The following is a 16,327-nucleotide window of genomic DNA, read 5'->3' as shown; positions in this document are numbered from 1 at the left end:
CAGGTTGAACTGATGGGGCTGATAACATCCTTACCTGCGCGCTGAGACGAAGTCAACGGAAATCTGTTGCATTATACTACCACGGACTTGCAAAACTAGCTTATTTTACTGAATACAGTAGCCCTTTGTGGTCCTAACTCACCTCGAATTCTCGTCTTCAACCCAAATGCCCACCCCCACCCCCTAGCTCTGGAGCGTCTCTGGGAGAACAAGCCGGCGGGGCTGGCCGGTTTCGGCTGCGGAGGCAGCGGAGGAACGGACGGGAGGGCTTTCAGGGTGCATTTCATTTGTCCTGACCTCTGGGGCACTTCGGCTAACCCTCCCTCTCCCCCGAATCCATTCCCTACACTGCTATTAGCATAACCATTCTTTAGATTAGTGGCTTAACACCTAGACTGGACAGAAAGGGCAGATGGGGAACAAACTTAAGAGAGAAGCCACTGGATGCCACCCCTTAAACAGAACTTCTGGGTAAACCAACGTACCCCTCTGAAACCACGTTCAGCCTTGAAGTTTGGAAGAAATGAATGCTACCTGTAGCTCGAGGAGACCTGCAATTAAATTTAATATACATATATAGGGGCGGCTGGGTGGCTCAGTGGGTTAAAGCCTCTGCCTTTGGCTCGGGTCATGATCTCAGGGTCCTGGGATCAAGTCCTGCATCGGGCTCTCTGTTCAGCAGAGAACCAGATTTCCCCTCACTCTCTCTGCCTGCCTCTCTGCCTACTTGTGATCTCTGTCAAATAAATAGCTAATATCTTTTAAAAAAATAATAGGCATATACATTTTTTTTAATCCCATCTCTCTGGCCAGCGAGATGACCCCGGCTGAGGGTTTCTAGGAATTTTTATTCATTTTTCTATGAAAATTTCTGAAAAATTCTATTCTGACTAGTGTGTACAGAATATGACACCTGGAAGCGCCCACAGCCATTATTTACAAAAAAGGGAAGAAGCCTAGAGCAAAGCCAGAACTCAGAAGTGGGCAGGAAAAAAAGTCATCACCCTGGTATCCTTGACAGCCTCACCAAACTGACATCGAACGATATCTGCAACCAGAACCACACCTCTGCTTACTTGTAAGGGTTTGGGTCCCGGACCCTTCACCTGCAATCTTAACTCCAAATCAGGGACTCCTGGGTGGCTCAGTGGGTTAAACCTCTGCCTAAGGCTCAGATCATGATCTCAAGGGTCCTGGGATCCAACCCCATATCGGGCTCCCTGCTCAGTGGGGAGCCTGCTTCCCCCTTCTCTCTCTGCCTGCCTCTCTGCCTACTTGTGATCTCTCTCTCTCTCTGTCAAATAAAGTCTTTAAACAAACAAACAAACTCCAAGTCAGAAAAAGCAGGACATAGGAACGGTGAAGTAAAGAAAAGGGTGGAATTTAATCTTTATTTACAGGACACTGCAAGAAAGGAGAGTCCACATAGACATAAGAAACCCACTGGGAGGAGAAGCTTCATACAGTTTTTACAGTTTGGAACTGGTCAAGTAGAGTTTTGTTGTAAAAAGTGCTACAATAACAAAACACATTTAAAAAGAGTTCTTAGTAGAGAAACAGTAAGACAAACTTCTACCAAACAAAGCACACCACAAACAACTTTCTGCGTCGGCTGTACAAGCTAAAAGTTAAAGGTCCCAGCAGTGCCATCCTGAACCTGGAACGTATAGCCTTCAGAGGTAGTTTCTGGCACAACATTCTGATCTTCCTCTTCCTGGAAGTATTAAAAAACAAAACCAAACGATATAATTCCACAAACATAGCACATTTCCAGGCAGCAGTCTGCCAAGAAGTCTGTATTTACTCTTAAAGGTCTTCATCTGCTTATCACACCTTTGATGCTGAACCACATTTCAGTATTTGGAATAGGGGAGGGAGGGCTGCTAAAACTTGCCAATTCTGGAGCAGCTGGGAAAGGAAGCTTCTGAATGGGCAAAGGAACGCTAGCACAACCGACATTTTCTTACCCACCCGTCACTTTTCAGTAGGAAATGGGAAGATGGCCTATTCGTGGGGTTGGCCCACTTCTCCATCAACTCCTACACAAACTTACTCTGGAGATATTAAGTCCCTAATAACACTATTCATTCGAAGCAGAGTGGGGATTTTTAAAAATCTTTAAAATTTCTAGTTAAAGATTATATGACCATCAAGCCAAACATTTAAGGAACAACTATGTACACCATGTCTTACTCACACTGATATTTTGCCATATTTAACAAGGGTACAGGACTCATTTAAAAAAATATAATGAAAAAAAATCTTAGGGGCTTGATTTTGTGTACTTCCCAAAATCTCGTTAACGTTACCATGTCACTCACCTCTACAGAGAAATACTTCTCAATCAAGTTTAATGAAGCTTTGTACACAGACTCATTTTCATGGTTTTGTAGAGCCTCGATTTTGTCCAAACCTCCACATTCTTCAATCATTATACTAAGTTTCTCGGTTTCACCTAGTTTCTCAGCAGCCTAAAAAAAGTCCAAGTTTACTGAATTTACTGCAGGTTCTATTTTAATAAAAACAATGTTCATGTTTGCATATTGATACATCAGACAACCACTTGAAAGTTCCTTCGACAATCCTATGAGATGGTTTTTTCTAGTTCTCTCATTTCTGTGCATCAAAATCACCTGGGCAACTTTAAAAACACTACCAAGTCTAGGTTCAGTGGGTCTGTGATGGGAACAAAAATTCCTCTTTTATAAGAGCGCCTCAGAGGCACCTGGGTGGCTCAGCTGGTTAAGCTCTGACTCTTGGTTTCAGCTCATCATCTCAGGGGTCCTGGGATTGCGCCCCACGGTGCGCTCAGCACTCAGTCCGCTGAGATTCTCTCTCCCTCTCCCTCCCCCACAGGCTCTGTCTCATAAATGAATGAATGAGTGAATACAGAAATAGAATCCTTTTTATTTATTTGACAGAGATCACAAGTAGTCAGAGAGGCAGGCAGCAGAGAGAGGAGGAAGCAGGCTCCCTGCTGAGCAGGGAGCCCGATGCGGGGCTCGATCCCAGGACTCTGGGATCATGACCTGAGCCGAAGGCAGAGGCTTAACCCACTGAGCCACCCAGGCACCCCAAAAGAATCCTTTTTAAAAAGCACCTCAGATAAAACCAAAGTGTAGTCAAGGCAGAGAACCATTGTCTAAGGGCAAATATGGCCTAAGGCGTGTAAAAATAAATTTTCCTGATTGGATTACTTGCTGATATCAAGAATGTATTAAGTATAAAAATGGTATTGTGGTTAGCTTTACTTATTTATTTTTAAGATTTTATTTATTTGACAGGAAGACACCAAGAGAGGGAACACAAGCAGGGGGAGTGGGAGAGGGAGAAGCTGGCTCCCCACTAAGCAGGGAGCCTGATGTGGGACTCCGTCCCAAGACCCTGGGATCATGACCTGAGCTGAAGGCAGACGCTTAACGACTGAGCCACCCAGGCGCCCCACCTTTTTTAAAGTCCTCAAACTTCAGGGTACATAAATATTTACATATGAAATAATTTATTTGCTTCAAAATAATTTAGAGGGTTTAAGTAAGGGGGAGTAGGAAAATAGGCCAAATGCTGACAAATTATTTATGCTGGGTAACGGATACACCGAGCATCATTATTCTAGACTCGACTTGACTCTTCTAGGTAAAATTTCCATAATCAGGAATTTAAACCCATTAGGTAGGACCTACTTAACTCCAACCACTGTGACAAAGTGCCACATGCTAGCATACTCGGGTTAATAGGAAGGGAACCAGAAGAAAAATAAAATTAGATAACTAAGTCATCAAAATTTAATTGCACCAAAATTCAGTAGGACATTGGAGAATTAAAGATTTTTGGCAAAATAGATAGGAATGAATCGTGTCCACATATAGACTTGATTTCAATTCAGGTCACCCATTTGTCATCTCCTTTAAATCTCTTATAATCCCTTGTCACGTCTTACCAAGAGTGTGCCCCACATTAACAGCCTTTCTAATTCTGTGGCCTACTAAGTAAACTTAGCTGCCCTACCCTGAGTCCGGATATCAACAATTACCATCAAACCCCAATTCAAACGCTACCTTATGATTTACCTGAAAGATGTTGGAAATGGCATCCAGAATGACCAGAATAATTTTGGTATCCTTCGCAGTTAAGAGGTTCATCAATGGTTCTATTATGCCACAATGGACGAGGTATACAATCTGTTCAACTGTCCCACCACTTGTATAGTTGGTCACAGCCCAGACAGCTTCCTTTTGTGTCTTAAAGTCTGCCTAATAAACATAAGGAAACATAACAATTGTAAAAATAAGATCCCAAAAGTGTGGTTATAGAAAAACAAGGACTAAAACTACTGATTCCTTCCAACCTTAAGTGAAAGGGATTACTGGCCACTATTTAACAAAGGACTTAGAACCCAATACTAGTTCATTAAGAATCTTAACAAGCACAGCTCTACCAAATGTCCATCCGTAAGTACTAAACAACCTTTCACTAAGTACGAAGACTTCATTACCTTAGAGAGAACACCAACGAGGAATGGGACTAATCCGTGATTCACAACTTGCTGTATCTGGTCCTGGCGGCCAGCTGTGATGTTTGACATTGTCCACGTGGCTTCCTTCTGAATATTAGTTTTGGGGTTCGTTAGCAGGCTGGGAAAGACAGCAAGCGCTCCTGCATCTATTACAACCTGAGTCTGTTCATCTGTCCCAGTGACAATATTTCCTATGGCTCTTAGCGCAGGAGTCTGAAAAGGAAAAAATAATGTTGATGCCAACGGTTATCTTTTATTTTTTCCAGCACTGCTCAAAAACGTTACACCCTAAAGGTTTTGACATGTCAGAGGCTCCTCCCGGCCTAAAACAGACAATGTGTCAACACTAGTATCAACTGACCATGCTTCCTATGGTTTGTATTCTTGTTGGAAAGTTACAACTTACCACAATGGGCAATTCAGTAGCTCCTAGAAGCTTCACAAGCTGGGGCACAACTCCTGTTTTCACAACCATTTCAATCCGTTCATTTGGACCATCCGTCAGGTAGGAGATGGCCCAGCAGGTATCTGCTAAGACCTCTGGATCATCGTGATGCAGGAGACGAACTAAGGTAGGAAGAATCTGCTCGACGGCGTCTAGCGGAGGTGCCGGGTTCTTGTTGCGACAAAGGTTTGAAAGTGTCCAAGTAAGGTTACGTAAGTAGCCACACTAAGGGGAAAGAGAAATGCAATGAGAGGTCCCTCTCTACTTTGAGAGGGTGCAAAAAAATTAGAGTCAAGGAGTGAGTAACCTGACTTTAGTCGTAACTTACTGCTAATGACGACATATCAGGAACCGCGAGGAGAGCCAGAAGCGGATCAACTGCACCATACTTGATAACCAAGTCTCGAAAAACGGAACCGTCACCTCAAACAAAGAGGCAAGGTTAATCAGAATCTACTTGTCTAGAGCCACCCATGTTCAGTGACGGAGTGCACCAGCGTCCTCACACAGAGACAACACTCCCGGAAACTCCTTCATCTACTTGCGAGGCGCCACTGGCCCCCGTCACAAGCACTAGAAGCAAGCTTACATCTTAACACACAGGTCCCTATTACTTAGGACAACCTCAGTGTGATCAGAGACAGAAGAATTTTAAACCCAAGTACCTGCAATGTTTCCTAGAGCCCACACAGCCTGTTCGCTGATGTGGGCGTGGGAAGACGCCAACAGGGAAATGAACGCCGGGATCGCGCCTCCATCGACCACAGCCTTGGTTTGTTCTGATGTCCCAGAAGCAATGTTGGTGAGAGCCCAAGCGGATTCGAACTGCATGGGGCTGCAATCAGCTCGGCCCAAGAAGGACACAAATTTTGGAATCAAACCAGCCCGGATTATGTTGTCTATGGGGGGCTGCTTTTCCCGAGAAAGCAGTTTCCTAGGGGAAACAAAAGTCGAAGATGATTAACAAGAGAAGTCTGTTAACTTTAAGAATCAATTTAAAATGCAATTCAAGGCTTTAGAACTTGAGACAGCCTCTTAGTAATGTACTAAATGTTGAGATCTCCTGGGATTTGAGCGGAGATGAGCAGACTGGTTGCACGGTGCTGCCGCACGTGGTGTCCTGAACTATCTTCTTTCCAGAATTGAAATATTACCAATCATGTAAATTAGCCTCCTCTCTGCATCCCCATAAACTTTAGATCTTGCCACTTTAAAACTCTGACACAATTCCACTGCCGTTGTTAATTTGTGTTTCCCTAACTACCAGTGAGTTGAAGTATCTTTTCCTTTATCACTTGTTACTTGGATTTGTTTTTCAGCACACTGCCAATCTATACAAATTATTAATTCTTTGTTATGGATGTCACAAATGTTTTTATGTGGCAGAAGGTAAGAGTAAATGCACCATTTTAAATGAATGTGCCAATCCCACCTACTGAATAATTCTTCCATTCTCTGATGCCAAGCGAAAATGCCACCTTGACAAAAACTTTGTAATCTACTTAAAAGGTTAACAAAAGGTTAACAGCGATTATCACTGGGGGTGAGCAGGACTTCTGGCAACTGTGATTTATGCAAAATCACAGTTTCACCTAAGGGAAGAGTCTAATGAAAACAGACCTATGGGCAACTTAACCTTTACTTTTCCCATGCCCTCTGTCTGTCTCTTTCCCACCAAAAAAAATCCAAAAGGGCTGCTATCTTAGGTTACTCGTGCTTTGGCAGAAAAGACTTACCTAGCAGCTTGAGTAGCCTGGAGCTGGCTTTCCAAATTGTTGCTATTTATGCCCTTGACAATGTCCTCAACCGACCAATTTACAGTGCCCTGCGAGGAGACAGTGGTATTAATTTCCCAAATCATTTTTATCATTTTTAAAGATTAAATACAAACAATAAGCTCCCTACTCGCCCTTGTGAAGACATTTTTAGGTTTATAATCAGTTACTAAAAAGTTTAGCCTTACATTTAATTTTGGCTATTAAGTATTTGTTCTTTCATATATGGAACAGGGCTCAAGCCTGGAATCTCCACTTAAGGAGAACCATCCTAGCGTTTTGTCACTAAGAGAGGAGACGGTGAACAATTTAGTAAATGAAATTAGGGCAGTATGAAGGTTGGTCCTACATTAGTCTCAATCACTTGCTTTCAGATATGCTGTTAGGGAGAAAGGGATGGAGTTATGTGGGCAATGTGCTGGGGATTTTCATATCTCAGCTTACAATCTATGCATTTCCACAGTGCAGTGCTACAAAAATGTTTCATGTTGTAATCGCAGTAGAAGGGTTTGAGAATCGGTGCTATAGTTGACTCAAAAAGACAGCATCCCCTTTCCCATAGGAAAAGTTGTTACAACTTAACAAGGAAAATGCGAAAAAACAGATAACCATAAAACAAATGGTGACTATTCATGTTCCGTTAGCATTTACTCTCCATCTTTAGTGCACAGCTGGAATGCTTTGGGAATTCTGAAAAGGGAACATTTTTCCTGCTAGGTTGACCAAGGAGTGCTATAAGAAGATAGGATCTGAATATAGTACTCTAGAAATAGCACTTAGGTACTATTCAGTGGGGGAAAAAAAAAATTGAGGCACTAAAGTTTCCCAGTATCTTTGAAAGATAAAAAAGATAAACTGAAAATCTAAGATTGATCTAATTTACAAAAAAATTTTTTTCAAACAATATGGATTTTTTTAAAAGGGTTTTATTTATTTATTTGACAGAGAGAGATCACAAGTAGGCAGAGAGGCAGGCGGGGGGGCGGGGGGGGAGGGAAGCAGGCTCCCCGCTGAGCAGAGAGCCCGATGAGAGGCTCAATCCCAGGACCCTGGGATCATGACCTGAGCGGAAGGCAAAGGCTTTAATCCCCTGAGCCACCCAGGCGCCCAAGAATATGGATTTAAAACTACCAAAGTTTTTACGGAGCACCTGGGTGCCTGCTTCCCTCCTCCACCCTCGCCTGACTCTCTGCCTACTTGTGATCTCTCTCTCTCTCTGTCAAATAAATAAATAAAATCTTAAAAATTAAAAATAAAATAAAACTACCAAAGTTTTTAAGCAAAGAAGAGGTCTAAAGCAGTATTTTATTTTATGTAAGATTTTATTTATTTATTTGACAGACAGAGATAACAAGTAGGCAGAGAAGCAGGCAGAGAGAGAGGAGGAAGCAGGATCCCCACAGAGCAGAGAACCCGATGTAAAGCAGAGGCTTTAACTCACTGAGCCACCCAAGTGCCTATAAAGCAGTATTTTAAGACTATGTTTAGGTAAATAGTATGTAGCACAGAATGAAAGGAAAAGATAAATTAGAAGACCACTGAAAATATTTCAGGAGGGAAAAGATTTGAACAGAGCTGGTTGACAAGCACAAAAAATAGGGTACACCAAGGGGTGCCTGGGTGGCTCCGTAGGTTAAGCCTCTGCCTTCAGCTCAGGTCACAGTCTTGGGGTCCTGGGATCGAGTCCCGCATTCGGCTCTCTGCTCTGCGGGGAGCCTGCTTCCCCCTCTCCCTCTGCCTACTTGTGATCTCTCTGTCAAATAAATAAATAAAATATTTGGGGGAAAAAAAATAGGGCACACCAAAAAAAGCCAGAAAGTGATTGCTTCCAGACACACTAACTTTCAGTTAACACTGGAATGGCCAGTTGCGGACTGAACTGGTGGCTAGAAATGCAGGGAAACCTGAAGGGAGTTTAGAGCTAAAGGAGACCTTGGAATCCACTTCAGCAGATTATGGAGAGTGGGCAGGAAAGAAGACAATATAACAGAATTATTGACTGGGAACATAAAAAAAGCTCTTCACAGAGTCCATAGTTAAAACCATTAGGCTAGGAATGTTATTTAAATTTCTTTCTTTCTTTTAGTAGGCTCCATACTCAGTGTGGAGCCCAGTGCGGGGCTCTGGGCTCACAAGCCTGAGATCAAGACCTGAGCTGAGATAGAGAGTCAGATTCCTAAGCAGCTGGGCCAGCCAGGCGCCCCTTATTATTTAAATTTCTAAGAAAAGCACCATATTGATTTCGTGGGTTTGCCGTAATTCATTATCTAAAGTATATATTTACCTGGTTGTTGCGGTTTTCCTGCAGTGGAGAGGTAGCATCATCGGGAAACGAGCTTACGTTTCTCCTTTTCAGCATCTGGTCATCCTTCTTCGCTTTCCTCAGCTCCACATTAACTTCTATTCGACGCCGCCTCATTTCCTTGGAGAAAGATAAACCACTTCACCTACTATATCAGTTTTTGCTGCTAAGTGAGGACATTTATTTCAAATTTCCTCAAAGCTCTGATCCCTTCCCAAATAGCTTTGCATTTAAAAAATACCATAGGAAAGCAACAGAAGGTACTCACTGTACTGTCTTTCCCCTTGTTCTTGAATCTGTTAAGGCGGGCAGCTGGTGAATTAGCATTCTCGTTGGTGGACATGGTTATGAGACAAAGGGAGAAAGCTGTAAGATGGAGAGAAAAAAAAATTCCCTTTTATCATTCTGCTTTGTCGATAAAAGCATTCACAGAATTATCGAGCATATACTGGATGCACACTTGTCTATTACAGGAGCAACTTCCTTTTTCAGCACCACGAAATAGTGAACTGGCCAGACAGTATTAGTCCCCTCCCTTCGGAAGGACTTTGACTTCCTGGAGCAGTGCTGTTCATCAGAAACAGAAAGCACACTGTATAAATTTAAATTTCCTAGTAAGCACATTTTTCAAAAAAGCAAAAAGAAACTAGTGAAATTAATTTTAATCTATTTTATTTAACCCAACACATCCAATAATGTTCTCATTTCAACATGTTACATAGTATTTTGAGTTACTGAGATATTTTGCACTTTTTTCATACTAATTCTCCGAAATCTTGTGTGTACTTTAGGCTTACAGCTTATCCTGGTCCGGACTAGCCACATCGGCTGGGTGACTACCATACTGGAGAGTGCAACTGGACTATTTCAATTAAGTGGTTAATTTTAGGAAAAGTGGGGGAACTCAGCTCACAGTTAAAACCCAGCAATAAATCCATATCCCGGAGGCTCTCTCTATTGTCTTTAAATGGCCAAAATGGGTAGATTCTCCACGCCTAAAAATGAAACATTTGACTCATCATCACATTATGGAGTCTCCCCCAACATTTTGTGTCACCACTGAAAATCGAGACACAGTTCTGCATCCGCAGCATCTCGCCAACATTTTCATTTGCAGGAATTTCGAGTGGATGCATTTAATCAGACTGTGATCAACTGTCCTTCCTTCAGACTGAGATCTTTAAGAGCGATCGCCAAAAGGGGACAAAGACAAATCCTCCTTTTAATTCGTTATCTTTCATCCGACGCTGTGTCACAGCCAGCCCTGGGCCTACGTGTTAAGAGACAGTTCTTCCAACTGCCACCCCCATCTCCAGGCCCTGCCCCTGCCCCCCACCCGGGAAGATGCAACGGGGAAACCGGCGGAGGACCGGCCAGAGGCGCCGGGCCATCTCCGGGGACTCTCGCCCTCGGGCCGCAAGGATTTTCCCGGCCGCGACGGGCTAGAGGTCTCGCCGCGGTTCGCAGAGCCTCGGCGCCCTAAAACCCAAGCACTCTCACCGCGGAACACCCGCCTCGTCAACGAACAACGCCCCCGGGGCCTCGCCAACCAGGGAGGCCAGAGCCAGGTCGGGCGTGTGCTCCCGGCCTCCCCTCCCGCCACCCGCAAGCGGAGGGCGGCCTGCACGTCTGCCGTTATCACTCGGGACGGGCTCCGGCCTGAGTTCGTACCTACACGGCCGGCTCAGGCTTCCACGGGAGGCGGTCCGGGACGCGCAGGCTGCAGGTCAGCTGCCCTCAAAACGTCCACCACGGATCACCCCAAAGACGGTGTGGCTCGTGCAGCCTGCCGGCGCGATTTAAATTTCCCGGTGTCCCCGCATTCGGATTGGCCAGTTCGAGCCTACGCTGCATGCCCATTGGCGAATTTAAAAAACACGTTAAGTTGGGGGGGGTGTCACAGGGCCAAGAAGAAGAGATGATAGCATCGCGAGATATGGGAGCGGCCGGGCAATCCCAGAAGGCTTTGCAGTTGGGTGAAGAAAGACTCCAGATCCCGGCATGCAGCGGGTCAGCTCTCAGCACCTGGGGCCTAGGCAGAAGGCTTATGCTAGGGACGTCGCTTGTAGGTTCTTTGCCCGGGCGGCTGCTTTAACCACAGCACCACAGCTGACTTCCAAAATAATTTCTTAAAAATCTTGATAAAGAAGAGGTGGGTTATAAAAAAAAATCTTGATACGGAAACATATTGCTAAGAGTTTTCTCCCTGATAGGACACAGTAGGAACTTGGTAGGGGTTTCTGGCCATTATGGAAGGAAAGGTTAAGGCAGGTTTGTGTTGCATTTTTTAGTTCTTTTATTTTTTTAGCTTGTGTCATAAAAGACTGCATAGAAGCCACAAATCTGGTAATAAAAGATTTCTCCACCCTTACTTTTAAATACTTTCAAATACAGAAGAGCTGCAAAACTTTACCCAGATTTGCCAAATGTTAACATTTTGCCACATTTTCTATCTCTCATGTATACACACACATACACACACACAAGCGTGGGTGTGTAAAAGTAATATGTAAAAGACATATATGTATATACATTTGAACCAACCAAGTATAACTTACAGAAATTCTGTCCCTTAACCACTGTATACTTCAGTGTGTATCTTCTGATGACATTCTCTTATATGACCAACCACAATCATCAAATTCAGGACAAATGTACTTTTTTTTGTTTTGTTTAAGGATATTTTTAAGGTTTATTTATTTATTTGAGAGAGAGAGAGCACAGAGGGAGAAGCAGACCCCAGCTGAGCAAGGAGCCTGTTGTAGTACTCGATCCCAGGACCCTGGGATCAAGACCTGAGCTGAAGGCAAACGCTTAACCGATTGAGTCACCCAGGTGCCCCTTTAAGGATTTTTTTTTAAAGGTTTTTTGTTTTTCTGTGTGTGTGTGTGTGTGTGTGTGTGTGTTTTAGTAATCTCTACACCCATCCTGAGGCTCAAACTCATGACCCTGAGATCAAGAGTTGCATGCTCTACTCACTAAGCCAGCCAGGGACCCTAAGACAACTGAATTTTGATGCTATTATTTATTATACAGTCTGTATTCAAGTTTTGCCAATTGCTCTGGTATGTTCTATGCTGTATTTTACACTTTTCTGAAAATGTTTGCATTTTCTTGCATCACAAATGGTTATCAGAGCATCAGACTTAAAGATCTGTTTTCTTTCTGCAATTTTTCTGTATTCTAAAAATGGTATTTTTAGAAATGTTGTATTGGTTGTATTTATTACTATAAATAAATTCAAACATTGAACTTTGTCCATTATTGTAGGCATTTTTGCAAGCCTCACTCATTGTGTAGCAGCCGTGGGGCTCACTGGGAGTTGGTTCTGCTCCCACATACTCAGTATGATCCCATCCCCCTAACTGCAAAAATGTGGAAAGAATTCACCCCTAAACCAGTCCTTGCTAGGGATTCTCTTGGCTACTATGAATGGTTCAGGGAAGCATATGACCTAAATTCATTCAGTTGGGAAGCCTATGTCTTTTGTTTAATGACTCGAGATAGGAAAGCAGGCTCTGTTCTTCTGGACTGGGGGATGTGAGTCCTAGAAATTTGAATAGGACAATTGTAGAGAAACCATTAAAACTGATCAACAGCCTGCCCTACCTCTGAAGGTTGTAATTATATAACTTTGCAATTATGTCACCTGACAAACTTCGTTTTTAAGCTAGTTATATTGAGTTTTCTTTTGCTTGAAAATATGAAGTACTATTTGCCCAGAAGTGTTCTAAGTGTTTTATGTATATTAATACATCTAATCTTCACAACTCTGTGTTGCAGTATTATTAGTACCTGTACCATTTCAAAGAAGAGAAGACTGAATTAGGAGTGGTTAACTCACTTGTCCAGGTTCACACAGCCGGTAAATGGCAGACAGCAGTCAGACCGATGCTTCCATGCTCTCACCCACTATTCCGTACCCTCACCTGAAAACACGTGAAACAGAAATAAGATGTCCAAAGTGAAAGTTGCCTTTGAAAGACACAGTGTTGTCCTGAGGGTACCATACACCCTCTACTCTTAGCTATTATAGTTTGGAGGAAGATTCAGGAGAGGGCCTAGGCCAATCAGTACATCCCAGACCCAGGGATTGGTTTGGTGGTGAAGATGTAACACAACAAAATAAAATATTTACTGAGGCCTTTGGGTGTGAGATATCCTCTCTCTTCCATAGGACTGTGTGTGCTGGTGGCATGAGCTTGAAACTTTGCTGCTTTCAGAGAAGAAAATCCAAGTGTGTCTATGGCTAAATAATCATAGTTTGTCTCTCAGTCATTCTTTCAAGTAAAAACCATTTTCCACAGAAAAAGCAGTTGCTTTAGCTTGCAACTCAACATCATGCAATTTCTTTCCCTCAAAAGACTGCCCATTGTGGGGTGCCTGCCTGGATCAGTCTCTGGAGCTTGCAAATCTTGATCTCAGGGTCCTGAGTTCCAGTTCCACCATAGGGTAGAGATTACCTAAAAATGAAATGTCTTTTTTAAAAGGTGGAGGGGGGACAGGGTCCTGGGATGGAGCCTGCATCAGGCTCTCTGCTCAGCAGGGAGCCTGCCTCACCCTCTCTCTCTCTCTCTCTGCCTGCCTCTCTGCCTACTTGTGATCTCTGTCTGTCAAATAAATAAATAAAATCTTTAAAAAAAAAAAAGTGGTGGGGGAAACAACGATTGTATTTTGGTATGTGATAGAAGTGATTCATGTATCCTTCCCATTTTGTCATACAAAAATATTAAAAAGATACGTCCTCAATTGTTAATACAATTGACATTTCTTACAGCATCAAGGCGGTTCTGAAGCGAACCTGCTACCTCCACACCCTTTGCCAGTGTGGGAACATGAAGGATGACTATTACTAGTTTGGTTCCACTGCCTTGAATCACTGAGGTGTCAATTTTACCCACTGTCATTTCTGTACCACCAGTGCTAAATGATTAGTGAATTGTTATTTACTAATAACGTCCTAATTTTCATTAAAAGCATTTCCTTAATGACTCAGGGTTTACAAGTACGAAAACATGTGACATACGACACACAGATATCAAAGATTTGAAAGATACACACCTAAATGTTAACAGTGGAAAGCTCCACGTGGTAGAATTCTGGTCAATTTCAATTTTAATCATTTGGCTCACCCATGCTTTATACAATTCTGCAACGAACAGGCGTTCGGTGTCTAAGGAGAAAACGAAATTGTGCATTTTTAAAAATCACGAATACAGCATCTTCACATGCTGTGGAACCCAAAAGTCTCTGAATCTTTATCCAAGATCCAGGTTAGGATAAAAACAAACAAAATCCCTATTGTTTTGTATTGACGGACCCTTTAAACCGGGGATAAAGAAGAGACGGGGAGAAAAATGGACGTTAAACGAGTGAGGGAGAAGGGCAGATTTGGGGGAGGAAAAAAAAAAACAAAACTTGTTCCCCTGGGATCCCCCAACAGTCCCCAGCATATAATAGTTTATGACAACGCTGCACTCTGAGTAACTGCGGGAACGAAAGGGAAGGAGGGGCAGTAAGGGACGGGAAGGTAGTGGGGTGTGTAGGTGCGGGAGGAGCTCAGGCTCTGCGAGAACCGGCAGCAGGCCGTCCCAGGAAACTTTGCAAAATGTTGACGCCCGGGCTCAGGTAAACAGAATTAGAACAGAGGTGAGACAGGCGTTGGAATTTCGTCCAAGTTCTCCCAAGTGCGCTTTACTAAAGCACAGCCAGGACAGAGAACCCTCCGAGGAGAACCCCGGAGGCAGAAAGCCGCCCAGAAGTTTCCGCGTGCCAGCCACGCAGCCTACAGGCAGGGACGGCCACGCGCAGGCGCACGGGGCCGCGGGCGACGGGCTACAGAGTGGGCGGAGGGAGCAGGGGGGCGCAGGCGCGCGCTGCAGCCGCTGGGGGCGGCTCCCAAACCGCTCGGCGCCAGACGCGAGGCCGCAGAGCGCGGGGCGGGGTGGGGCGGGGCGCGATGATGGCATCGCGTAAGGAGACGGTGTGAGAACCCGGATCCTGTGGTGACCCAGTGGCCTAATGGATAAGGCATCAGCCTCCGGAGCTGGGGATTGTGGGTTCGAGTCCCATCTGGGTCGCACGGAGATTAGTTTTGGCGGAGGGAGAGGCGGTAATGGGCACTGACGGCAGGGAAGTAGATTTTGAATCGTGGTTCTTTCGCGTCCCGAACAGCGATCTCGAGAACAACTGTATTTACAAATTAGGAAATGCATGTACGCGATTTAAAAATACTGCGATTGAGACTTCGCAAGTGAAGGCGGAGATTTGGCACAAAACACAAGAGCGTAGCTCTTGCTTAACTTACACTTTTTTTTTTAAAGTAAAAAAATCCTTAGGAAGCACGAACTTCGGACAGAACAGATGGCGTGCCCCCATGTTGTTTCCCTTTTCAAGCTTAGCTTCCCGGTGGGCAGCCACACCTGCAAACCTTTCTCCCCATCCTTGTCTTTAGGGCTGCCTCCGAACATCTATTTTCAGTACTAAGGAGAGTTTATAGGGAAAGAACCATGCTGTTGCAGCGGACATATATAATAAACATATGTCTTGGTTTCTACCCTAAAGCCTGGTGAACAACACACTGTAGTTAGGATATATGGTTTGGGGGTATGTGTAGGTGCGCATGTGTTTGACTTGCCAATTAACGTAATAAAAGAAATACAGACTTTAAGCTTCTCAGACCAGTTCAGTTGACCATCTTGAAAAGTTTAAACTTTTCTTGCAAAACTCGTGCAAGAGGACCATCCCTGAGTGAATTCCTACTCTTTAAAAACAACTAAATACAAAATGCAATATGCTATCCTGGATTTGAACCTGAAAGAGAAAAAGGACGTCAGGAGGAAAAACAGTGTGGAGCTTAGTTACTTAATTACTTAGTAGTATGCCCACGTTGATTCCTTCCTTCTGTCAAATATACATGGCGGTGTAAAATGTTAACATCAGAGGACACTGGCTGAAGGATACATGGAAGCCTTCCGTTCCGTCTTTGCAACTTCTCTGTAAATCTGACATTATTGCTAAATTAAAATTTTTAAAAATTAAAATAAAAAGTATTTATTTGAGAGAGAGAGCGCACATGTGAGCACAAATGAGAGGGGCAGAGGGAGGGGAGAGAGAATCTCAAGCAGACTCCATGCTGAGTGTGGAGCCCAATGGGGGCCTGATTTCATGACCCTGAGATCAGGACCTGAACTGAAACCAAGAGTCAAACCCTTAACCCACTGTGCCACCCAGATGCCCCCCCAAATTAAAATTTTATCAAAAACTAAACAATCAGTGGAGAAAGATAACTG

The 16,327-nt window shown here is 43.8% G+C and overlaps 1 protein-coding gene and 1 non-coding gene across 5 annotated transcripts; one reads left to right on the top strand and one right to left on the bottom strand.

Annotated features, from left to right (window-relative positions):
• Positions 1–1,355: 1,355 nt before the first annotated feature.
• On the bottom strand, positions 1,356–14,182 carry KPNA2 (karyopherin subunit alpha 2). Of its 4 annotated transcripts, none has more exons than XM_032870819.1 (11): positions 14,097–14,182; positions 9,304–9,401; positions 9,018–9,155; positions 6,695–6,783; positions 5,624–5,892; positions 5,287–5,381; positions 4,920–5,183; positions 4,493–4,726; positions 4,068–4,250; positions 2,322–2,471; positions 1,356–1,714 (listed from the first exon to the last, which is right to left on the bottom strand). In XM_032870819.1, the coding sequence occupies exons 2-11, from the start codon at positions 9,376–9,378 to the stop codon at positions 1,622–1,624; spliced, it is 1,590 nt and encodes a 529-aa protein (XP_032726710.1). In that variant the 5' UTR covers positions 9,379–9,401; positions 14,097–14,182; the 3' UTR covers positions 1,356–1,621. The 4 variants fall into 4 exon arrangements, with proteins under 4 accessions (XP_032726710.1, XP_032726709.1, XP_032726708.1 ...); XM_032870818.1 differs by lacking the exon at positions 14,097–14,182 and adding an exon at positions 10,711–10,863; XM_032870817.1 differs by lacking the exon at positions 14,097–14,182 and adding an exon at positions 10,707–10,862.
• Positions 14,183–15,042: 860 nt separating this feature from the next.
• On the top strand, positions 15,043–15,115 carry TRNAR-CCG. The gene has a single exon. It is a non-coding gene; the product is annotated as a tRNA-Arg (tRNA).
• The last annotated feature ends 1,212 nt before the right edge of the window (positions 15,116–16,327 follow it).

Source organism: Lontra canadensis, unplaced genomic scaffold, assembly GCF_010015895.1.
Source record: "Lontra canadensis isolate GAN:19392208 unplaced genomic scaffold, GSC_riverotter_1.0 scaffold41, whole genome shotgun sequence".
Lineage (NCBI taxonomy): Eukaryota > Metazoa > Chordata > Mammalia > Carnivora > Mustelidae > Lontra > Lontra canadensis.
Note: the sequence above shows the minus strand (reverse complement) of the source record. Positions and strands in the feature narration are given on the sequence as shown.